The sequence below is a fragment of the Pan paniscus genome, chromosome 14 (assembly GCF_029289425.2).
Source record: "Pan paniscus chromosome 14, NHGRI_mPanPan1-v2.0_pri, whole genome shotgun sequence".
NCBI classification, from domain to species: Eukaryota; Metazoa; Chordata; class Mammalia; order Primates; family Hominidae; genus Pan; species Pan paniscus.
Window position 1 is genome coordinate 100,080,265 of NC_073263.2, and position 25,420 is coordinate 100,105,684.

Genomic DNA, 25,420 nt, shown 5'->3' on the forward strand with positions numbered 1-25,420 from the left:
AGTAACAACACCAGCCAGGGTCATGCCAGCCACCCTGGGCCACATCAAACCAGGGATGGTAAAAGCAGCACCACTGGAAGCCCAGAATCACCCACCTGGGTTAAAATGAAAGTCTGCTGGGTTTAACTCACCTAGAGGCTTCTACCCGATTTTTGCAGGTGCAACCAAGACTGAGGCTGTTTAAACAGCCTTAAATTCTGCTATGCAACTCACTGGAAAACTACTTTAGGACCCACTTCAGAAGTGACCACCACTAAACTGGACAAGAGATGCAGGGTCAAAATGATGTATATATTAGGTATGTGGAGCTCAGACACATGATTTGTCTAATAAATTTGTTAAAAGGAACTCCTGTCATCTAAGAAATTACAAGCTACTCTTGACTTACGACCAGCTGACACACTGTTCCCACTGGTGATCAGCCACCCACAGCACCTCACACCCCATCCATCCACCTGAGCCAATGCTGCTGCCGTGTGGACACTCTGGGGCTCACATTCAGAGCAGAACCTGCTTTGCCTAGCAGGTAAAGCTAGGTGGAGTAGCCAAGTGTGATGAAGTCTGGGATCTGAAACACGGGCTACTCCCTCTTCAATCACCCTCTGTATAGTGATTACAGCCGTCCCATGTTGCTAGCACAAATGACCTAATTAATCAGTCACCAGCCTCAGTCCCTAGCCTGAACTCTTCCACCAGCTCCAGACCCATATTTCTAACTGCCTGTTCATTTCCTCTGCCCACAATCCACTCATCTGAAACAGAATTCCTTATCTACATAGGATCTTCATCTTCCATGCTAGTCATCAGCCCCAAGGACTTGGGTGCGTGGGTGCGTTCATTCGCCCCAGGGCACCTCCCTCCCTCCATCACCATCATCACTGAAGCCTGCCCCCTCACCCCCACAGCTCCCTCCCTCAAATCCCTCCTCCTCCCCACCCACTGGTGGCACAGTTCGATCTGGCTTCAGCTTTTACCTGGGAAACCGCAATGAGACCTAGCTGGGGGACCAGCCTCCTTCCTTTCCAGTCTAACCACCAAACTGTCAACGCCCAAAATGGGTCTCATTCTGCCAATTCAAATTTCCCAGAAATGTCACATCACCTAATAGGCTAAAGCCCAAACCACTCAGCATGGTCCCATGGGTGATAATGACAAGGTAGTCTGGGAGCACTTATTTTAGGACCTGATATGATCTGGTCCTGGACTACCTTCTTCAACATATGTGTCTTGTTCTCTTTCCTTTCCCCTTAAGTCCGGCAGAATCGGATTCCTTGTATTTTTCCAAACACTCTGTGCTATTTAAAGACACCATGCTTTTGAACATTCTAATCTGTCTGGATGCCCTCTGCCTTTAAAAGAAATTCTTCTAGAACAGAGCTCAGCCATTGTTTCCTTTATTAATCCTCAGCCGGCTACGTCTCGATACTTAATTACCCCCTCCTCTGCGCTACTTCTGAGCCTTATACTTCCACAAATGCATTTTTTCCCATTGAAATGTATGCGACACATGTGCCTCTGCTACTGGGCCATAAGCTCCTTGAAGACGGAGCTGTTAGTCATCTAATCCCAATGCCAGCACTGCACCAGACATATGACAGATCCCTCTTCAACTCTAAACACCATCTCCTATGCCTTACACATTGGCTGATATACTACCTATTAGATATCTATTCAGATCAACACACATCTTTCTTCCCATAATTAAGAAGGCCTACCAGTTTTATGAACTATTAGGAATACTTTCCCAGCATCCAGCTGAGCAATTTTGACAGGAGGAATCCTGTTTTCATGGGAACTACGGAACCCACTAGAGGGGGTGCAGCAAAGAGGAATGCAGTAAACACCAGAGCGGTACAACACCAGGAGGGCACCACAATGGAGAAGGGGGTACTGCAGGGCACAGCCAGGCCTGGCACAGCCCCAAAGACCAACCTAAACTAACTCAGAAACCTGCACCCAGAAACATAAAGAAAACTCCTCCTCCTCCTCCAACTCTCTTATGCCAACTAGCTTCCTGCCTTCAGAACCAGGAACTTAACTCTTAAGATTATAGTTTACATAGACTTTGGAGTAAAAGGCTTTTCTAGCCTAGCCTCACAACTTAACTGCTATTTCCAAACTCCTTTCTATATGAAAATATGCAGGCGACTAACCAACAAAGTTACGAGTGAAATCGGGAATGTATTTGGGAACAGTCCACATATTTTAAACTTTATTTCTTACAATTGAAAAACTGTGCTTCTTTTTGCATCAAACAATGGTGACCACAGAAGTAAATTACAATAAAAATATTAATATATCCCTAGGCTGGGCACAGTGGCTCACGCCTGTAATCCCAGCACTTTAGGAGGCTGAGGCAGGCGGATCACCTGAGGTTGGGGGTTCGAGACCAGCCTGACCAACGTGGAGAAACCCTGTCTCTACTAAAAAAACAAAAAACAAACAAAAAAAAAACAACAACAAACAAAATTAGCCAGGCATAGAGGCACATGCCTGTAATCCCAGCTATTCAGGAGGCTGAGGGCAGAACAATCTCGAACTCAGGAGGTGGAGGTTGCACCATTGCACTCCAGCCTGGGCAACAAGAGCGAACTCCGTCTCAAAAAAAAAGAAAAAAGTGTATTAATATATCCCTGATATGGTTTGGCTGTGTCCCCACCCAAACCTCATCCTGAATTGTAGCTCCCATAATCCCTATGCATTGTGGGAGGGACCCAGTGGGAGGTAACCGAATCACAGGAGGGTTTTTCCCATCCTCTTCGCATGACACTAAGTCTCACGAGATCTGATGGTTTTATAAAGGGCAGTTCCCCTGCACACGCTCTCTTGCCTGCCGACATGTGAGACGTGACTTTGCTCCTCTTTCGCCTTCCGCCATGACTGTGAGGCCTCCCCAACCATGTGGAACTATGAGTCCATTAAATCTTTTTCTTTATAAATACCCAGTCTCGGGTATTTCTTCATAGCAGTATGAAAATGGACTCATACAATCCCTTCCTAGTTTTTGTCATGCGATTAAATGGCCACAAAGTCTACACTTACGTACCATTTTTCGTAAAATAGCAAAGATCTTTACAACAAAGCCTGACAACACTCCCTCTTTTTCTTAAAGTGTACTTCTATCCAAATAGTTTCCATTTCTCACAAAAGTTAAATCACTAAAGACAACCAATCATACCAAAACAAAAATTTGAAAATCTGAACAAAGAGAAAAAGCAAATGAGTTCCAGCAAAATTCAGGAGCACTAACTTCTCATATCACTGAAAGGAAAAAAAAAAAAAAAGCCAGGCACTGTGGCATGCACCTGTAGTCCCTGCTTTTGCAGCCACTAGAGGCTGAGGCAGGAGAGATCACTTGACCCAGGAGTTCAAGTCCAGACTGGGCAACATAGTGAACTCCCATCTCTTAAAAAACAGTAATAATAGAAGTGTAGTAGTAAAGGTCCAGGTCCCTTATCCAAACTTTCAAAATCCAAAAGTCTCCGAAAACCAACAGTTTTTCCAACTCCTCTGGAGGTGAGATCTAAACTGATCTGAAACCGGTTGGCAGCAAACCCTGAAATGATGTGCAGCTACTCACAGTCTCAGTGCCAACAGGCAGACACCTCCCCTCGACGCTCCAGTCCTCGTGGGTCACTGGGCACAGCCAAGCATCCACTCAACGCTGTTCAACGCTATGGCTCAATATTGCCCCTGACCCACTTATGCACCTTGTACAGGATGAAAACTTAATACAAGGAATGTATTATTTCAATGACTACTGCCCTGCTATTCAAAATGCATACAGTATGATTATGCTGAAAAGCAGACTGGTCCTATTTTGGGGTGAATGTTCATTCAGAGCAGTAATTTTAAGTCATAATATTGGCACTTATCCTGCAAATCTCCTTCTCATCTGAGACTTTTAACTAAATCAACAGGCTGAAAAGAAACACAAGATATAAGAGCTATTTTAAACCAGACTATTTACCATATATTTATAAAAGATTCATCTAAAAGACAATCAAAAACATAATTCTGGCCAGGCGCGGTGGCTCACACCTGTAATCCCAGCACTTTGGAAAGCCGACGTGGGTGGATCATTTGAGGTCAGGAGTTCGAGACCAGCCTAACCAACATGGTGAAACCCCGTCTCTACGAAAAACACAAAAAAATTAGGTGGGCATGGTGGCACATGCCTGTAGTCCCAGCCACTCAGGAGGCTGAGGCACGAAAACTGCTTGAACCCAGGAGACGGAGGTTGCAGTGAGCCGAGATCACGCTACTGCACTCCACTCCACTGCACTCCAGCCTGGGAGACAGGGCAAGACTCCGTCTCAAAAAAAAGAAAAAAAAAAAAAACATAATTCAGTCAGGCAGAATTCTAACTGTTTTTCCTCCTCAGGCTCCCACAGCCACTTCAAAGTTAGCCAGAGCCTAGACACAGCCAGGACAGTGGTTCTGCTGTCTTGAGTGAATGCTCACACTCTCAAGGAGTATATGTGTGGACCCCAGTCTGCAGGCAGTGATCCTTGTTTCGAATACAACTGGGCAAGGGGTAAGGTGCCCAGCAGGAGTGTAAGTGTAATACCACTGTGTGGGTATTCTCACTTAGCAACCTAGGCAAAGCAATTAACTACATAAAACTCATTAAATAACACACTGCTTTCCAACAGCACTGCCAGGGATGAGAGGAGGAGAGTCATTTTTTCTTTCTCCAAAGGCAAAAGAAAGCAGCAAGGAGGTCGGGCACGGTGGCTCATGCCTGTAATCCCAACACTTTGGGAGGCCGAGGCAGGCAGATCACTTGAGGTCAGGAGTTCAAGACCAGCCTGGCCAACACGGTGAAACTCCCTCTCTACCAAAAATACAAGCATTAGCCGGGCGTGAGGCACACACCTGTAATCCTAGCTACTGGGGAGGCTGAGGCGCGAGAATCACTTGAAGCCGGGAGGCAGAGGTTGCAATGAGTGAAGGTCACGTCACTGTACTCCAGCTAGGGCAACAGAGTGAGACTGTCTCAAAAAGAAAGAAAGAAAGAAAGAAAGAAAGCAGCAAGGTTATTCTTTCTAACTTGTTTGGCCAGAGCCAAACAAGTATGTATCTCTGGCTGGTACTCCTCTGTCCTAAAGATGGGGCAGGGCTGGTCGGGTGCAGTGGCTCTTGCCACTAATCCTAGCACTTTGGGGGAGGCAGGCAGATCACCTGAGGTCAAGAGTTCAGGACCAACCAGCCCGGCCAACATGCTGAAACCCCATCTCTACTAAAAACACAAAAATTAGCTGGGTGTGGTGGCACGTGCCTGTAATCCCAGCTGCTCCAGAGGCTGAGGCATGAGAATCGCTTGAACCCGGGAGGTGGAGGTTGCAGTGAGCCGAGATCGCACCATTGCACTCCAGCCTGGGTCAACAGAGTGAGACTCCGTCTCAAAAAAAAAAAAAAAAAAAAAGATGTGACACGCCTTGTATTAAAGGAGGCACAGAAGTCAGTTAAGACAGTAAAACAATCATCATGAAAACCATATGGAAATGTGGGATGATATTTATGACACAATGCTGAATGAGAAACAATATCAAAGTGTACCTACATTATGACTGCAATTACTTAAGGAAATGTGTGTACGCAGACAACTGGCAAATAAAATAGGAAGAACTACATACTCAAGTACTGGGATTCTAGATGCTTTTGCTTTAAAAATACTTTAACGGAGATGGAGTGAAGATATTTTTCTGGGTGAAGGTTCCCATTTCTGTACAATCCTCAACCCCCCACTTCACATGATTCTTTTATAGACCATGTACGCATAACGGGGCCAGGGTAGGAAACGGGACTCACACACCACAGCCGATAAGCAACTGGCTGTTCTGCTGGTTTCCAAAGGCCCTTACTATCACAAGTCCTCCAGCAGAAAGGAACGGAATTACTACTACTCTGACATAAAATGACAAACTCAAGAAGAATTATTTTCGGGGAATTTCAAAAACACCCTCATTTGATTGCTATAGCTAATATTAAGAAATCATCTATGCAACAGGCCATGTAAAAAGTACTGAGGTGTTTATCATTTTAAAAGGGTTCCAGGCTGGGTGCAGTGGCTCACGCCTGTAGTCCCAGCACTTTGGGAGGCCAAGGTGGGCGGATCACGAGGTCAAGAGATCGAGACCATCCTGGCTAGCGCGGTGAAACCCCGTCTCTACTAAAAATACAAAAAAATTAGCCGGACGTGGTGGCGGGCGCCTGTAGTCCCAGCTACTCGGGAGGCTGAGGCAGGAGAATGGTGTGAACACGGGAGGTGGAGCTTGCAGTGAGCCGAGATCGCGCCACTGCACTCCAGCCTGGGTGACAGAACGAGACTCCGTCTCAAAAAAAAAAAAAAAGGTTCCAATATTTTATCATCTTAAGTAATATTTTACTCCAATTATTTTTCAGGATGCTCAGGGTAAACTGTTCTTCTTGGAAATACAAAGGGGAAAAATCATTTCTGACCAGGAGTGCTACAGTACAAGTTTCTTTTAGGTTGCTGACTGATTAAGCCATTTTACAATGAAGAGAAGGGCCAGGAGCAGTGGCTCGTGCCTGTAATCCCAGCACTCTGGGAGGCCAAGGCGGGTGGATCATGAGGTTAGGAGTTTAAGACCAGCCTGACCAACATGGTAAAACCCCATCTCTACTAAAAATACAAAAATTAGCCAGGCTTGGTGGTGGGCGCCTGTAATCCCAGCTCCTCAGGAGGCTGAGGCAGGAGAATCGCTTGAACCCAGGAGGCCGAGGTTGCAGTGAGCCGAGATCACACAATTGCACTCCAGCCTGGGCAACAGAGAAACTCCATCTCAAAAAAAAATTTAGCTTGGCGTGATGGTGCATGCCTGTAATCCCAGCTACTTGGGAGGCTGAGGCAGGAGAATCACATGAACCCAGGAGGCAGAAGTTGCAGTGAGCCAAGATCACACCACTACACTCCAGTCTGGGCAACAGAGTGAGACTCCCTCTCTTAAAAAAAAAAAAAAAAAAAAAAAAAGGTAAAAAAAATTAAAAATAGAAAATAACATATTTTATATGAACGTACCTGCATGCACAGAAACGTCTGTATATTTGGGGGTTGGGGAGCTTCTCAAGCCTTCTCAGGCCTCCCAAGAAACGATTTGCTCCACAACATACACAGTAATGCATCCCAGGGGAAGGAACCAGGGATGCCACTTGCAGAACTAGTTTTCAACTGAAGTTGTTTAAACTATGTGATCACTTTATGCCTCCAGGGAAATGAAATCCCATCCCACAACATCCAAGGCTAGCACCGATGGCCCCAGGTCAATTTTGGGAGTGTGTACCCAGAATACCGATGCTATTAGATGGCACACTTCAATCGCATCCTCTGCCTTTATTCTTCAGAGATAAACACAGGCAGTTGGGGGACCGAGGCCAGGAAATCCAAGTAGTTTCACTTCACAGAAGCTCGTCTTTTCTTGCAGAAGACAAAGTAGGGGAAGGCATTCTGAATGACACAAGTTGTTTTAGAAAGACTTCAGATTCTTCGATAACAAAGGGAAAAAAGAGCGCAAATCTCTGTAACTCCTCTTCCTGATGTGGTCAATCCCCTAAGTCTGTATAATGTGCTGTTTACCCTTGTATTTTAAAATGCCGTATAAAACACATTTCCAGGCTGGGCGTGGTGGCTCACGCCTGTAATCCCAACACTTTGGGAGGCTGAGGTGGGCGGATCACGAGGTCAGGAGATCGAGACCATCCTGACTAACATGGTGAAACCCCATCTCTACTAAAAATTAAAAAAAAATTAGCCGGGCGTGGTGGTGGGTGCCTATAGTCCCAGCTACTCGGGAGGCTGAGGCAGGAGAATGGCGTGAACCTGGGAGGCGGAGCTTGTAGTGAGCTGAGATCGCGCCACTGCACTCCAGCCTGGGTGAAGGAGCGAGACTCCATCTCAAAAAAAAAAAAAAAAAGTTTCCAATTCCTCATGTAATGAATTGTAACAAGCCTCAGAAAAACTACAATGCACTTAAAACCAAAAGCAAAGCCAACAACCCCAAAACCCTCAAATAAGAAAGCCTGGTAAAATCAAAGTATAACTAAATCCAGTACACCCTAATAACAGACGACATTATTAAAATAAATGGGGGGGGGAGATAACAGAGAAATAGAGATCACTTCTGAATCAAAAGTCAAATCAACTATACATAAAAGCCAACATCCCAAACATTGAAAACTCTACTGATATGAAATACTTTTTCCCGTTCTGAAATATATGTATAGTATTACATTTAGTTAAGTGTTAAATACAACAGCTACCGAGAAAAGAAAATCAATTTTAACCAAAGACGGTCATTTCATCAGTGGGAAAAACACCGGCGGGTATGCCCTTCTCTCCCCTGCGGCATCCCAGCACCTGGAGCTAAGAGGAGCTGGACAGATGATACAGAGCTTGCTCGGGGGCTTCCCCTTACGAGGGCTCCCTAGGCAGAGGAAGGCAAGCGGTACTGAGTCTGAGAATCCTGCAGTGGCTGAGCATGGGGAGGGGTAGGTTCAAAGGCCCAGGAACAGGCACTGAGCTTTGGAGGAGCACAGGGAGCTGAGCCCACCCAGGGCAGAGGAGCTGAAGAGCAGAGAGGAGAAAGCTGGGTACTAAAAAAGGCCCTGCGTTTTAGGCTGGCGTCTGCATCTGATCAGGAAGTCAGGAGCAGCAGGCAATACCACAGTTAAGAAAAGTTATCCTGACAAATTTGAGAATTATCAGGTTCAGAGCATTTGTTCTAGTTCGGGGTTTTCCAAAAAGACTACTGCACCCTAGATCCGAGAGATGCACTCCTTATGAAATAAGGTTCCAAGTGGCACGCAGTAGCACAAGCCTGTAATCTCAGCTACTTAAGAGGCAGAAGCAGGAGGACTGCTTGAGGCCAAGAGTTCAAGTCCAGCCTTGGCAACATAGCGAGATTCCCATTTCTAAAAATAAAAATAAGGTTCCAAGGTCAAAAAGACATGGAACACACATCCTCTGCCCCCAACAGGTTTATAAATACATGCTAAAATAGTAAAGGCTCTAATGAGTCTTATAATTAAAGGCCTATTCAATTCCCAAAGTTAGGTCAGTGGTTCCAAAGTCAGTCTTTGGAAATACAAGCCATAAGCTGCAAGCACTGATTGTAGCTTGCTCTGCTTTTCAAATGGGCAAGGCTACTGTGTGCTTCACTAGAGTGGGGAGCAATGAGGATTCAGGATTCTTTTTAATTCTCCAGTGCAGTGGTTCTCAAAGTGTCATCCTCGAGGCAGCAATACACCAGGACACTTGCTCAAAACACAAACTCCCTCCGAGACGCCCAGAATCAGAAACTCCAGGGCAGCAGGGCAGAGCCTGTAGTCTGCATTTTATCAAGCCCTCCAGGTGACACTGATTGGTCTTATATTCTATTAGAGGGCTGGGCGCGGTGGCTCACACCTGTAACCCCAGCACTCTGGAAGGCGAAGGCGAGAGGATCACTTGAGGTCAGGAGCTTGAGACCAGCCTGGCCAACAGGGCAAACAAAACCCTGTCTCTACTAAAAATACAAAAATTAGCCTGGTGTGGTGGTGGGTGCCTGTAATCCCAGCTACTTGGGAGGCTGAGGCAGGAGAATTGCTTGAACCCGGGAGGCAGAGGTTGCAGTGAGCCGAGATCGTGCCATTGCACTCCAGTCTGGGCACGAGAATGAGACTCCGTCTCAAAAAAAAAAAAAAAATTATATTCGATTAGAGGGTACTTTTTCAGTTATTTCTTCACCATCCAAAACAACACAGTCTGGGCAATACCTGAAAGGCAATGAACAGGAGCCAGTCAGCAGCTCCATGCCCACCCTAAGGAGGTGGGGCTCAGAGCTCACTACAGAGAATGGAGATAAAGGAACAGGGAAAACATCTGAAAGTCCAAGTCACCGCCCCCCACACCCACAATCCTAAATTCCAGGAAGCCAGTTAAAAATAATCCAGGAACAAGTTTCCTGATCAGGAGGAGTGCACAGACAGCGCAGTGCCAGCCCGGTGGGCTGAAGGCCCAGGGCTCCCTCTGCTCCAGCACCAGGCGGTAGGCATGGGGGTGGCAGCCAAGGCCAGCTACCTCCTCTCACGCAGACAACCGCCACCAAGAAGGCCCAGCCCCTCGGGCACAGGACCACAGGGACCCACACCGCCAGCTGCCCACCTTGCTGTGCCAGGCACGCTGCCAGCCAGAAGCACGCCAGGCTATGGGGGAAGGACCTGCCCTCAATGAAATGGAGATTTTTCTTTTCCTCAAAAAAAATGAATAACAATGAGACATGAACACACTCTTCTTTAAAGGTTAAAAACAAGGAAATAAAAACGCCCAAAACACCCTCTGTTCACAGCCCTGAACTCAGCTGTTTCATGGAGGCTGGAGGGACAATGTGACGGTCAGGAGGGCAGAGCTGTGTTGGGGATGTGGTGCAGGGAATCTGACACGCCAGAGAGCAGGCAGTCGGGAGGAAGGAAAAGAACACACATGCTGGCCTCCCAGTCAGGGCTTCCGCCCCAGTGATGCTGTTTTCTAGCCGAGGCCTTGGGCAGGTTTCATAAGCCTCGGTTTTCTCATCTGTAAAATTAGTCTGACAGCCGTTCCCTCAGCAGAGACCCTGAGGGTTCACCAAGGGGCCTGGCCCTCACTGAAGAAAACGCAATCAAAGCAGTCCCCTTCCGACAAGGCTTCCCATGAAGGGCAACAAATTCCAAAGATGTTTATTTTCTAGACTGACATAAATCCAGCCATGCCACAGGCTCAGTCCTTCCACCTACCCACAGCAAGCAACAGGGAAGCAGGTGGGAGAAGAAAGCTCTGCTGCAGAACTGCTGAAGAAGTGAGGCTTTGTGCTACCAGCTTTTTCTGTGTGAATTACCTCTCAAGAAATATTTGGTACCAGGAAACTGCATCCATCACACATACTACAGGAACGCTCAAGCAATACCTTTCTTCATCTGGAGTTCAAGTGGCAGTTTAATAACTTTGAAGTCACCACATTGAACACGCTTCCAAAGTTCGATGAAACTATACCTAAAATAACTGCGGGCTAAGGCTCAGTCCCAAGTTCCAGACTGTTTTTCATTTCTACTCAATGGTTCGTTGCTGTAAAATTCTACCCAAGAAAGTACTCTGTCCTTAAGCAAGAAATCACTTGAAGGCCGTACCCCAAAGAAGAGCTTTCCCTGTTTAGATACGCACCCTTCGAGTCCTCCATCCATTAACATGCTATGGATTTATGGCCAGTGCTGTGCAGTGCCCCCAGCGCGCAGACACCACTGACTCTGCAACATGCAATCTGCTAACACATGGCCACTGGACAGCCACATAACACCCAGGCCCTCTGACGGGCTATTCGGCATCTGTGGCACACGTGTGCCCCAGTCCTGCACCGACCACCACGGAACATACGACCAGACTGACGCCACCTCCGCCCTGCCAAGAAGCACATACTCAATTCTGGACCAGGGGGTTGGAACCCCAGAGCATCATAAACTTAAGCAAGCGTTTCTCCAGAGAGATCCTATGAGGCTCCCGGACATCGTTCTGTGTCCACAGGATCTTGGGACCAAAAAAATGAGAGAAACAAGAAGAGCAGGTTCTCAGTTCAAGTTGGGGAGGTGGAGGCCACCGACCAGTAGAGAGATGGAAAAATAAGCAGACATGTATACTGCTGTTTATTTACAGGGAGAAAATAAGAGGCACAATCTCATGATGAAGAGAACGGAGGCTCCGAGTTCTTGCCCACCGCCCTGGCGCAGCAGTCAGTCCTAGCTCTTGGAATTTCCTCACCTGCCTGGCCCTGTCTGTATTCACCTATAAACTGAAGAATAGCAACTTGGAGGTAGAGGGGTCACACGGACAGCAGCATCTAATTGGGTCAATCCTGAAATCCCACTAAAATCATAAATCTAAAAACCACCACATACCTGAAACAGAGAGAAGACAACTGCAATGAAATCTCAGAAGCTGGAAAGTAGGTAGTGGTTTAAAAAAAAAAGGGGGGGGCGGTGGGGGAGTAGAGGAAGACAACGCTAAACCGGAGGTGCAGAAAACAGGGAACTTTTTTTTTTTTTGGAGGCACAGTCTCGCTCTGTCGCCCAGGCTGGAGTGCAATGGCGCGATCTCGGCTCCCTGCAACTTCCGCTTCCTGGGTTCAAGCAATTCTCCTGCCTCAGCCTGCCAAGTAGCTGGGATTACAGGCGTGTATCATCACGCCTGGCTAATTTTTGTGTTTTTGGTAGAGAAGGGGTTTCACCATGTTGGTCAGGCTGGTCTCGAAATCCTGACCTCAAATGATCCACCCGCTTCGGCCTCCCAAAGTGCTGAGATTACAGGCGTGAGCCATCGCGCCGGGCCAGCAGAGAACTAACTTAACTCACAGTGCTGGACCCCCAGCTCTCAGGAACTGACGGCACCAGTCCCTCTGCCGGGGGAATGAGTGAACCAGGCAGAGCCTCAAAGTCAGCCACAGAAGTGGGTAGACAGCCAGACAGCTTGCCCCACATCTCACAGCCAGGCTCCCAAAGTCAAGGAAATGATGAAAATATATTATCTGCAAAGGAAGGAAAAATTGAGGATATATGGACCAGGCTGCAGCAGACACAGCCGGAAGCAGAGGCAGCATACTTAAAAATGGGGAATGAAGGCCGGGCACGGTGGCTCACACTTGTAATCCCACCACTTTGGGAGGCCGAGGCATGTGGATCACCTGAGGTCAGGAGTTCGAGACCTGCCTGATCCACGTGGTGAAACCTCGTCTCTACTAAAAAATACAAAAATTAGCCGGGCATGGTGGTGGGCGCCTGTAATCCCAGCTACTCGGGAGGCTGAGGCAGGAGAATCACTGGAACCTGGGGGGGCAGATGTTGCAGTGAATGAAGATCACGCCATTGCACTCCAGCCTGGGTGACAGAGCGAGACTCCATCTCGAAAAACAAAAAAGAAAAAAGAATATTTGAGGGCCGATGTGGAAGGTTCACCATCCAAGTAATAAAGTTTCAGAAAGAAAGAACACAGAAAATGGAAGGGGGGAGGGGAATCAAAGAAAAAAATCAATGAAAAGATCTGAGTCGCTTCACAGAAAGGGCCTAACCAAGTATCTGTCACGAGAAACGAAAACAGCCCCACTCCAAGCCACATCATTGTGAAACTTCAGAACTCAAGGAAAAAGTTCAGATCCCATTAGGTCCAGGAAGAACAGCACAGCCTGCACACACAGAAGCCGGTGCTGGCAGGGCCTCCATCTTCAACAGCAACACTGGAAGCTAAAACACAGTGGAGAAACACCTTTAAAATTCTGGAGGAAATGAATGTCCACCCTGCAATTTTACACCATGCTAAAATATCAACTGAGGGAGAAGAAAAAAAGAAATTTTTGAAAAGCCTGTCTCCCACGCTGCCTATTCACAGAAAATGGCGCACTATATGCCCAACCAATATCATGGCATAAACCAAGAAAGAAAACGACAGGAGAGACAAAAACAAAACAAAACAAAACAAAACAGATATTCAACACAAGAGAGCAGCAGAAGGAACCCAGAGGATGAGGGCAAAGGAAGACCAGAGGATGGGGGTGGCACAAGAAGCATAGAAGATACGCAGGTGACGAAAGGCACAGGTCCACCCGAACTTCCTAAGACAAGGTTGCAACAACTACAGAGTGCTGGGTTGAATGAGAAGCATTACCAAAAGAAAAGAAATCTGATCAGTAACTATGGTTGAGTAATAATGGCTGGGCTGCAGATCCGTCTGCAGTCCATTAATGTACACACCGCATTCTGACCTCACTGACATTACAACATCTCTCTGCTGGGGGAGAGCGGGGAGCCCATGTGAGGAAAAGAGGCAAGCGGAAGAGAAGTAAATCCTCATCCGCAGGGTCCAAAGTCTATAGACAATGCCTGAAACCAGGAAAAAAAAAAAAAAACACAGGCAGCAATTTTTTTTTTTTTTTAGAGATGGAGTTTCACTCTGTCACCTAGGCTGGAGTGCAGTGGCACCATCTCAGCTCACTGCAACCTCCGCCTCCCAGGTTCAAAGAATTCTCCTGTCTCAGCCTCCCAAGTAGCTGGGAATACAGGCGCCCACCACCATGCCCAGCTATTTTTTTTTGTATTTTTAGTAGAGACAGAGTTTCACCATGTTGGCCAGGCTGGTCTTGAACTCCTGACTTCAAGTGATCCACCTGCCTCAGCCTCCCAACGTGCTGGGATTACAGGCGTGAGCCACCGCCCCCGGTCAATTTTTTAATGTTCCTCATAAACTAAGGAGTAACAAAAACAAAAATCAACCAGGAGAGATCAAAGGGGCTGCCCTCGGGGAATAAGAAATGGCGGGAAGTGGAAGCAGCTGCTATCTTTCCCAACCAACCTTACAAAACTACCCATTAGACATTTCTAAATAGAAACTAAACAAAATCCTAAGTAATTACAAATAAAACAAAGGATGTGGACCTGTAACAGTTCTTTCAAACCTTACGGCCTAAAATTCTCTTAAAAAACAGGAAGAGACTTAAAATAATAGGAAGATAAACCCCAGCTACGTACTTGGTAAGCATTAATTTAAAACTTGAAATGTCCCCACAATGTGTTCAGATACCAACAGAGCGCAGAACAGAAAAGGTTTCTTTTGCTGACGAAGAACCCTCAAGAAACACAATGGAAGGTCTCTAGAGTCAACAATGTTGTTCCCTGGGTGCGCATAAAGTGACTGGTAACCACCAATTTGGGATGTTTCATAGTTTGTACCAAGCAAAGGCATATCTCAGTTTATTTCCCCTAATTTAAACCTTGCAAACCAGGGAGCCATTTAGGATTAAGAAACTCCATAGTCACCCTCAGGAGGCAGGTTTTTTTATTTTTCCCAAAGCATTTGGCACTGATATTTTTTATAATTTCCACTGCAAAAACATGAATTATGGGAAATGACTGCTACAAACTACTCCGACGACAGTGGCTGATTCTACGCGATGAGACATGGATAATAGAGTGCAACTTCTATTTCCTGCACTCACGCCACCCACAAGATTCCATTAATGATAATCAGCTGAGCTAAGGTATTAAAAGGCACAGAAAGGTGGCTTGGGTGTGGTCCACTTCCTGCAGGTAAGGAGCTTCCACAAGGGCAGCTCTGAATCATCGGGAGTAATCGCCCAAATAAAGAACTAAGGGGCCCGTTTCTCAGGAGACCATCGGACACCTGGACTGCGGCTTTAGAGTGTGTGTAACCGCACAAGCACAGCAGAAAGTAGCAGTGACCATCGACAGGCTCCTCCCCTCAGTAACTGCTCACCCTGCATCTTGCACCAGGGTCCTGGAAAAATACTGAACTGAAAATGAAACTCAACCTGCACCACATTAGGCAGCTCAGCTCTACGCATCAGAACGTAGCTCCAAGAAGAGCATCAAAGTCAGAAAGAGGGTGGGAAAGCAATGATGCCAGCCGCCACCTGCCCATAACTGCTCAGCACAGTTAGCAAGCTAGAAAATCTCATTTGACCAATTCCTACTTGAAGGTCACTTGCTTCTATGTGACATGCTATCAAGAATACTCCCAGATCTGAGACTGGACTCCTCCAAAAGTTTGGGTTTTTCTAATTTAAAAAAACCTTGTGACCATCCTCCCCCTCAAAAAAGAACACTTTCAAGCAAAACAAATTCTTACCATTGTTACATTTTGGAACACGGAGTATTCAAAATAGGTTTTTTGTTTTTTTGACACTTACATAGGCAACTAACTAACAAAACAGTAACTAACAGTAACTGAGTACTTTTCTTATTACTCTTTAGCATTGATCAGCAAAAAGGATCATAAAGCAAGAGGAGTAATGAGATACTATAAAATGTTCACTGAGAGTTCAAGCCACGAAGCTGAGTGAACGCTAAAAAAATCCACTTAGGCTGTCCTACTGACACCTGGGCTCCCCACTCGCATCCCTGGGCTTCCTCTTCCCTGAAGTGCTGCAATGCCTTCTAAAGGGGCACCCAGCACTCCCCACACCTGAGAAAGCAGGAGCCCCAAAGAACAGGAGATCATCTGCTCAAAAATGTGCCATACTTCTGGCTGTCTACAGATGCAAGGCCTCCCCCAGGCCCACAGGCACCCCACTGCCTCTTCAGCTCCAGGACCGATCTAGATCTAGCCCACCAGAAGCCGTGTCACCGCTTTCCAACCATGTGCCTTTGCTCACTGTGTCCTCAGTCACTGCAACCTTCTTAGGGCACATGCCCCAAAGCAGGCAGCCGACCTCTTGAGGACAGGATGGACTGAGGCTCTGAACTCTGCCTCCAACGACTCCGGGCACTATACTCTGCAGGCTCCCCTGTGCAGTCCAATGCTGTCAGTCACCAGAGCACACTCCACAGTTCAGCAAGTCCCCAAGGTGCTCTCCGAACCCACGTCTCGGATGTCCTGACTGTCCACACCCAGTGACACACCAACCTTCCCCCAGGGTGCAGATGGTAACAGGGTAACTGGGCAGGCATCTCCCAAGGAAGGAATGGAAAAGAACCCGTGGAAATGTGACACTAACAAGAAAAAAAAGTACAAGAGCACTTAAGCCACAATTAAATGCAGCTGTCCTGTGTTTGCCTTCATTTCCCAGACTCCCAGAGTGCACAGGCTTCCCTAGGGTGGAGCAGAGCACTTGAGAAAAGCTCCCCATGTTCCCAAACTGGCCATTAGACACCAGTCTCACTATCCTGATGCAAGGGGCATTCTCAGCAAAGGTCTATTTATCCAAGCAGCAAGAAAAACAGAAGGGGAACGAGGGGGACAGGATGATGTTAACAAGACAAACTTCAGGTTTTTAAGCTATTCCTCTAAATTATCTGTATTTTCAAATATGAAACTATGTTAAACTTACAACTTCGAAACATGGTAAATTAACCAGGCCCTGCAATATGCAATACATGTGACGTATATAATTCAGTATTTTTCAAACTGTGGGTCAGGAATCAGTGGGCTGTGAAATCAATCTAGTGTTGCAACCAGCTCCTTTTTTAAATATACCACAACAGCACATCACAAGCACAGGCTGAGCATCCCTGATCCAAAATGCTCCAAAATATGAAACTTTTCAGCGCCAACATGACACTCAAAGGAAATGCTCATTGGGAGCACTTCTGATTTCGGATGTTCAACAAGCATATAATGCAAATATTCCAAAATTCGAAACACTTGTGGTCCCAAGCATTTTGGATGAGGGATACTCAACCCGTAGTAAGGATTAGTACGGTCTCCTGAAACTTGTTTTTGATCCTGATGTAAAATATATTTCTTACATGGGTCACGGTTCAGAAAAGTTGAAAAGTGACTGATAAAATTTTGTAACAGAAATGTGCAAACCAAAATCTCATTTTTAAATCACATTTCTGCAAACTCAAAGCCGACTGGTGTTCCCGCCTCCATCTGAAGCTTTTCTTTTAATCTCAATTGAGTGAAACAACAAATGCTCAATGAAAGACGGAGTACTTATAGCCACAGATCAGCCTGATTTCTTTATGTTTATTCGTCACTATATTCATTCAGTTTCTGATGTCTATTTTTTTCCCCTACTGAAATATAAAACTGGGGTTTAAGAGAAAAAAAGGAAAGGCTTCAGCAACTTTCATTAAACATTTACTTAAAATGGTAACCTCATTCAGATCTACCACTTTCAACCCCTCCCCTAGGACCTGGCACATGAAAGTTCAATAAGGGTTGCTGATTGAATAAATTAAAAAATCAGCCTCCTATTTCTAATTTCTTTAGCCAATCCAACTAGCAATGAGATAAATTTTAAGGTTTGCAAAAGTAACCATAAAACAGTAACACTGCATGATGAGTGGGAGTAGGAGGAGTAGTAGTTTCCAATCACAAATTTGCCACATAATATATGATCTCACCTTGGTCAGTTAAGTCTCCCTTGGTCTCCACATCTACAAAATGGTATAGTATCATCTACATCTCAAACGGTACCGGTAAGAATCAAGAGGCATAAAAATGATTTGCAAAACGTTGAAAAATGGTGTTTATACTAACATGGTTGTTATTTTTCAAGCATCCTTGCCTAGGCCACCTGAATTCACTCTGCTTTATTTTTTTATTTTATTTTTTTTTTTGAGACGGAGTCTCCCTCTGTCGCCCAGGCTGGGGTGCAATGGCACAATCTCAGCTCAACGCAACCTCCGCCTCCCGGGTTCAAGTGATTCTCCTGCCTCAGCCTCCCGAGTAGCTGGGATTACAGGCGTGTGCCACCACGCCCAGCTAATTTTTTGGATTTTTAGTAGAAACAGGGTTTCACCATGTTAGCCAGGATGGTCTCGATCTCCTGACCTCATGATCCGCCCCCTTCGGCCTCTCAAACTGCTGAGATTACAGACTCTGCTGTCTTTCTAAGCCAACTCCTTATAAGCCCTGGTCAGGAGACAAGAAAAAGGGAGAGCTATGAGGCCTATCAGAGCAAGCCATAGAAGAGATATGGACTTCTCTCCTCCCATTTAGCAGACAACAGTCGAAAGCAGGTGTGTTTTTAATTGAATCTTCAGCAACAACTCTTAGGGAAGCCTCCCAGGGCAGTAGCAACTGCTAATTTGAAGTAGAAAATAAATGTGCTTGTTGTTTTTCTTTTGTGGGGTGGGGGAGGAGAAAAGAATGTTCTTCCCCAAATGATACACTGTTACCATACAGTCTGTAGATGTACTTAGGTACAGGAATGACTGGCAGAAGCCAACTTTCCTACCTCTAAAACTGTAAAACTGTAATAGCTGAAAATCTGATCATCTTTTCCACTGAGAAACACTTAAGATCTTTCATACTGAGAAAACAAAATAAAAACAGTTCCCATGTAACACAACCTAACAGATACATAATAGTTGAGAGGCAAAGTTATTAAGGAAATGTATCTTCTTTTCCCAAGGTTTAAGAATTCTGACCCACTCAAAAAAAAAAGTGAGGATAAAAATGAAAAGGTGAGATACCAGATATCACCTGGTAACCATCTGATACTGACTTCACGGCACCAGCCAAAGGGGCTTTAGTACCTTTTCAAACTGATTCGCTATCCACAAAAGCCAATTAACCTAGTAAGTGAGGCATTTGTGCTAGATTCCAACCTGATGAACACGGTATAAATATCAACCTAAAGGAAATATTGATAAAACGTTTTTTTTAAATCATTACAAGAGTCCTTTCTTGCTCGACTGGTAAGAAATTACTTTTTTCACCCAGTTCACTCTGACCTACACACCTCTAAATTCATACCAAAGCGGCTTTAGAAAATACCAAGAAACCACATCTGATTGTTACCCAGCAGTCAGCAGAAGTTTAGGTTTTGAATGCATGCTAAATTCAACGCTCCTTAAATGAGAGTGGACAAAAGAATATTCTTCAAGCATCTTCCCAGTCACTCTTAAGATAATAACTTAACTGTTGCTGCTTAAATATATATTTATTTACTGCTTAAACATATATACACACATATATATACTGCTTATATACACACACACACACAGACACACATATACACACACACACAGACACACATATACACACACACACACTTGGACTAAAATTCTAGCTGCCATGAAAGTGGTAACTTTGAGTTCCTATTTTTCCAGAATTCAAACCTGAACAGTGAAATCCAGTTTTCTTTTTACGGTTTCAAAAAAAGAAGGGAGAGGGATGATCTCACTGGAAGAGGCGGGCAGACCCCAGAGGCAGTCCCAGGTCTGGGCTCTGTGCTTCTCAGCCCTCAAGACACAGGGAAGGAGCCTGTTGGTATCTGTAAATCAACCAGTAATCTACTTGGATGCTTTTGGTTTTCTTCAAACACTTAACGTTCACTCAGCTAAACTGGCAGAGCAAACTTTCATGACATATCCTAACTGCATCCTAAGATTTCAGTCCTAAGCATTTTGCCACCATTTCTGCGCCTACAAAGTTTACAAGAGTTAGCCAAGGACGGTAGCTTTGTTTTTCAAAGGGCTAAAAGCAGTCCCCAACGGCAACGAAAACAACAACAAAAAAAAACCTTTAACTTATACATGTAAATTTGAAATTCAACTCCTCTCCCACTCCCCAAAAAGTCACTGGTAGGCCAAGGTGTCACCAAGTACCGAAAGAGAGGTTTACTGGGCGAAGAATTCCTGTAAATGCAACCAAGTCCCAAAGTGAAAGTCCAGGGTCCCGGGGCCGGGCCCGGGACCCTGGTGCGCGGCTGTCCGAGGGATTCCTCCTTCCAGAAGGTTTGCAACTCGCACTTTCCCCCGGTCCGCAGGTGCACGGGGGCTCCGGGCAAAGCCACTGCAAGTGGAACTCGCGGTTACCTTCCTCCACTCCACCCTGCCTACTCCGCTCGGGCCCGGACGAGTCCAGGCGCGCTCCCCGTCCCCGCCCTGCCCAGGTCTCCCGCCCGCCCGCCCGGGGGTGGGGGACGAGCCTGGGGGGCGCGTCCTGGGGCCCTCCGCCAACCCGGCCCCCACGCAGGGCCCCGGGACCCAGCGGGGGCCTCCAAGGGCATCACTCCACCTCACTTCTCCCGGGGACAGGGCCACCCAGGGCCTGCAGCTCCGGAAGAGTGTTGGGGCGAGGGGAGCGCGGAGGACTAGGCGCCCGCACCCCCACATCCGGACCCAGGCCGCGGTCCCTACGGCTCCTGCACGCACACGCCGGAGACCTCGGCCGCCGGAGCCGGCAGGGACGCCCAGGGACTCGGACTCGGACCCCCGGCCGAGCCGGGCGCGCGGGGAGCCAGGCTCCGGCGCGACCCCGGCCGGCTGAGCGTAGGGGGACGCCGTGTGGATACCGCCAAGTTGCTGCTTCCGCCCCGGTCGCGCATCCCGGCCCCGCGGCCCGCGCCCGCCTACCTGCATGCCGGGCAGGCCCGACTGCACCGGGGAGTGAGCCATGGCGCTCAGGACGGCCACTTGCTGGGACGGGACGGCCGGGCCGCGACGATCCGCGCGGGGCGGCGAGGCCCGCGGGCCGCGCGCAGCCCTCGGGCGGCGGGGCCGGCCGGAGCCCGAGGCCACCCCAGCCCTGGCGGGTCCCGGCCGGGCGGCGGGGGCTCAGCGGCGGGTGGCGGGCCGCGTCTCCATGCACGGCGCCAGGGAGGAGCTGCTGGAGGCGCAGGGCCTCGCGCGCACTGCCGCCGCCGCCGCTGCCGCTACTGCTGGGCTGGAACCGTGCGGCCTGGGCCCGCGCGCGCTGGCCGCTGGAGCCGGAGTGGGCGCGCACAGCCCGCCGAGCCCGCGAGCGCCGAGCGCGTCCCGCCCCGGCCCGGCCCCCGCGCCCGCCCCCACGGCCCGGCCGGGGACCCCGCCCCGCGCTTCCGGGAGGGGGAGGGGAGAGGCCGGTGGCCGCGCGGGAGCCCTAGGCCGCAGCCGCCGCCTGCCGGCCCGGCCCGGGTCCCAGCTGCTCCTGCGGCGCTCCCACGCCCCCGCGGGCGGGCGGCGGGGCCGGGAGGGGGCCTCGGCTGGGGCGGGCGCCGGGAGGGGACCGAGTCGGGGCCGGAGGCTGGCCGCGTGCCCACCGGGCCGGCGCCGGGGCGAGCCTGGGCCGCGGCCCCCTCTTCCCGCCAGCCAGCCCACCCCGCCCCGGCGGCCTCTGGGAAAACGCGTCCCGGGCGAGCCCCTGAGGGCAGGGTCGGAGTCGGGGGCACCTGGGGAAGGAGAGCGCCCCGTGGGGCCTCGGCCGGTGGCCTGTGCCAAAAGGCCGGGCAGAGCTGCTTCGGTGTCTGGGTGAAGTTTCCAGCCAACCCAAGAAGGAAACCGAAAGGGAAGAGGCCGAGAGAGAGGTTAATTCCTAGTGCTTTGGTTACCGAAAACAGCCCCGCTGGGACTGCTGGGCTGGGAACTTAGCTAAGCAGTGCGGAGGCTGAACCCCACCATCTCTGGGCTCCGCAGCAAATCAGAAGCCCCCACCCACGATAAGGGGAAAGTGGGGCGCAGAGGGCAGGGAGGAAGGGAAGAGAATGGAAGGAAAGCGCGTCTGGACTTTGAACTGCAGCCCTCTCCCTCTTTCCCTTGCCTCGGAAGCTCCAGGCCCACTCAGCACCAGTTCTGTCTCCTCTTTTCAGCCGCCTTCTCTCTAGCTACTGAGGGGAAAAGTGAGGATGAAGCGGGTCCCTCGGCCTCCAGAAAGTGTTTTATTACAGTCGCAAACAGGTAGAGCGGCAGGCACCCCAGTGATGACTCCCTGCTCCTTAGATTGTAGGGACGCTGGCACCTCACTCATGCTCCTAAGTGGCCATTTTGCACCTTGGCTGGGCGAGCTAGGCGGACAAAATGAGCCCGCAAAAGTTTAAAGGCCTCCACCAAAGTAAAGGAGTGTTTCTTTTCTGAGGTGTCATTGTATTCCATCCACGAACTTTAGTTCCCCCGGGTGCTCTGGATCTGACATGGAGTAGGATGATAACGTCTAATCCCTTCTTTCCCTTTGGAAAGATGCATGTTTTTTCTCGGAGTCCTAGGGAATACCTTAGAATACTTTCATGGTTGTCATTGGTACACCCATCCCTTGAGGAGCCCTGCCACCCGTAAGTAGGACTGCAAGGAAATACAAAATTAAGAGAAGTATGAACCCTGATACCCAGGAACTTAAAATCAGGTGTATAAATTTTGTACACCTAAAAAATATGGTACCTAAAGAGGCGAACAGCAAAACAAGCAAGAATGTGAATCTTTAAAATGTTTCTACTCTTCAGCGCAGCCCAGGAATTCTACCTAAAGTAACATATCCTAAGGCAACAACCAAGAAGTGTGGAAGAATTGCATGTAAGAAGACACAGTGATGTTTAGAATCCTGGGGAAACGGAACAGCCAAAAAGTCTCACAGAGGTTAAGTAAATAATAGCATTTTCATACAATGAGTACTATGTAGTCATTTAAAATTATGTCTTTCAGTACCTAGTAATGGGGAAAATGTATTCATTATATATTATTAAAGAAAATACAGGGTACAAAACACTGTATATAGACTGATCTCAAATGACTATATATATATTAATATATATGGCCTACAGACACACAGTCATGTATTGCTTAACAATGGGTATACATTCTGAGAAATGTGTTCTTAGTTGATTTTGTCACGTGAGCATCATAGAGTGTACTTCCAGAAACCTAGATGGCATAGCCTACTACACACCTAGGCTATATGGTATGACATATTGCACCTGGACCACAAACCTGAACAGCATGTGACTGAACTGAATACTAGAGGCAACTGTAACACAATGGTAAATATTTGTGGATCTAAACATGTCTAAGCATAGAAAAGGGACAGTAAAAATATTCTTCTAGGGTCAGCAGAGCCAGGGCAATAACCTGGCACCAAGATAAAGAGCAAGAAACTAGATGGACGGAAATGTCTGGATGCTGATCTGAGACATTACCATGGTAAATGCTCAGAAATCACTTTGCAGTGGGCTAATTGCCAGCAAATAAGTCACAGCAGATGGGGGACAAAGGCCCATAGTACCCTGGGTATAAAAAAATAACCGGAATCCTAGTTTGTGTCCTGAGGCTAGTGAGGCTCAAAACAGGGAGATTCCGGCAGGATGTAACTTCTCTGGACACAGTGACTTGCATCCATTAGCTGGTCTGTTGCCCCGAACCCTGTTTATCTTCTCTCCACACTGACCATTGTTTCATCCTTTGACAATGTTCATACTGTTGAGCACCATTCTTATCGAAAGAAGGGAAGGAAGCAACATGGGAGTTACTGGTTCTCCTTGGCCCTATGCAGGTAGTACCGAGTATTCCCCATGGCAGAAGTAGGTCTCCACCTTATTTGTTTCTGCACAACAGAGATGATGCACAGGGCCTGAGCCCGGGATCAGATCCGGTGCAATTGCCTATTATGTTCATTCATTCACACCTTTTTTGAATACCAACTATTAATACATGTCAGATACCCAGTTCAGTACTGGGCATATAAACATTAGATCCTCAGGTGCCTCTTAACCCATCCTAGGGACCTGGTCTCCCAGAATCCTAACTTTGGATGAATACAATACCATAATTGATTAAACTTAGAGTGGCAATAGCTATCATTTCCACCAAGGAAAGAAAAGGATCATCCTCTCACCCTCTTCCTCTTGTCACTTTCCCTCCACCCCCAATGTATGATTACAACAGGTTATACACTACCGTAAGTCCAGAATGAGATTATGAGAGTCTCCATAGAGATGATGCATTTTATGGTCTCCATGGAGATACTAACCCATTGAGTTATTTACTTTATCCATTGAATTATTTTTCTTCCCCGGTCCTCTTTGTCTTTTGTGTTCACTTAAGGACATCAGTCTGGCAATGAATTATGATCTGAAATATATTCTGGACCACAAAGAATATTTCCATACCCCTATATGGAGCCCCTCCAAATATAAAGCCCCTATGTATTTGCTGCCCCTAAGCTAGTTTGTACGCACTCTCAGCAGAGCTCAGAGAGGAACAGAAAACAAGAATTCCACAATCAATCCCTTCACTTTTCTTTCTAAGTTGAAAAGATAAACACCCCCAAATGCTGCTTTATAAAGAACAGCTAGACAAGTAGAGCATTAGCAATTTAAATTCAGAGATTAAAGAAAGGGACTTACATGGTGAACTTTAAAGGGAGAAATAGGAGTAGCTTGGATAAGTAACTAACAGAAGGCTTAGACAAATTTCTACACATGTTCAGTAGGTGAAGACAAATTATCAAGATCAGTTTAAAGAAGAATGTCTAGTCATTGTTGGATGACACAATAGCAAGAAAAGGTATGCCAAAGCCCCAGAAAAATATCCCAGCTACATTGAGGAATGGTACTAATAAGGTTTCATTCTGTGCGTGGAGAGCTCAGAGGGCAGGCTCTTGCAGGGATATCACCCTAAGTAGGTTTTCAGTTGCACCCTGCCTTAGTTTGCTAGGGCTGCCGTAACAAAGAACCACCAACTGGATGGCCAAAACGACAGAAATTTATTTCCTCACCATTCTGGAGGCTGGAAGTCCAAGATGAAGGTGTCAGCAAGATTGGTTTCTTCCGAGGCCTCTCTCAGGCTTGTAGCGGCCAGCTTCTCCCTCTGTGTTCTCGTGGTCTTCACTGTGTGTTCCTGTGTCCTAATTTCCTGTTTTATTTATTTATTTATTTATTTATTTATTTATTTATTTTGAGATGGAGTCTCGCTCTGTTGCCCAGGTTGGAGTGCAGTGGTGAGATCTCGGCTCCCTGCAACTGCTGTCTCCCAGGTTCAAGCATTTTTCTTGCCTCAGCCTCCCTGGTAGCTGGGACTACAGGCGAGCGCCACCACACCCGGCTAATTTTTGTATTTTTAGTAGAGACGGGGTTTCACCATGTTGGCCAGGCTGGTCTCGAACTCCTGGCCTCAAGTGATCTGTCCACCTTGGCCTCCCAGAGTGTGCGAGGCACCACGCCTGGCCCTAATTCTTTGTTTTTAGAAA

At 47.5% G+C, this 25,420-nt stretch overlaps 1 protein-coding gene across 1 annotated transcript in view; it reads right to left on the reverse strand.

Moving 5' to 3' along the window:
- STK24 (serine/threonine kinase 24) overlaps positions 1 to 21,039 on the reverse strand; it is a 129,944-nt gene extending 108,905 nt beyond the window's left edge. Inside the window, exon 1 of the mRNA XM_055096928.3 lies at positions 20,845 to 21,039. Coding sequence (XP_054952903.1) covers positions 20,845 to 20,886 — 42 coding nt within the window. The 5' untranslated portion in view covers positions 20,887 to 21,039. The remainder of the gene's footprint in view (positions 1 to 20,844) is intronic.
- Positions 21,040 to 25,420: the final 4,381 nt, after the last annotated feature.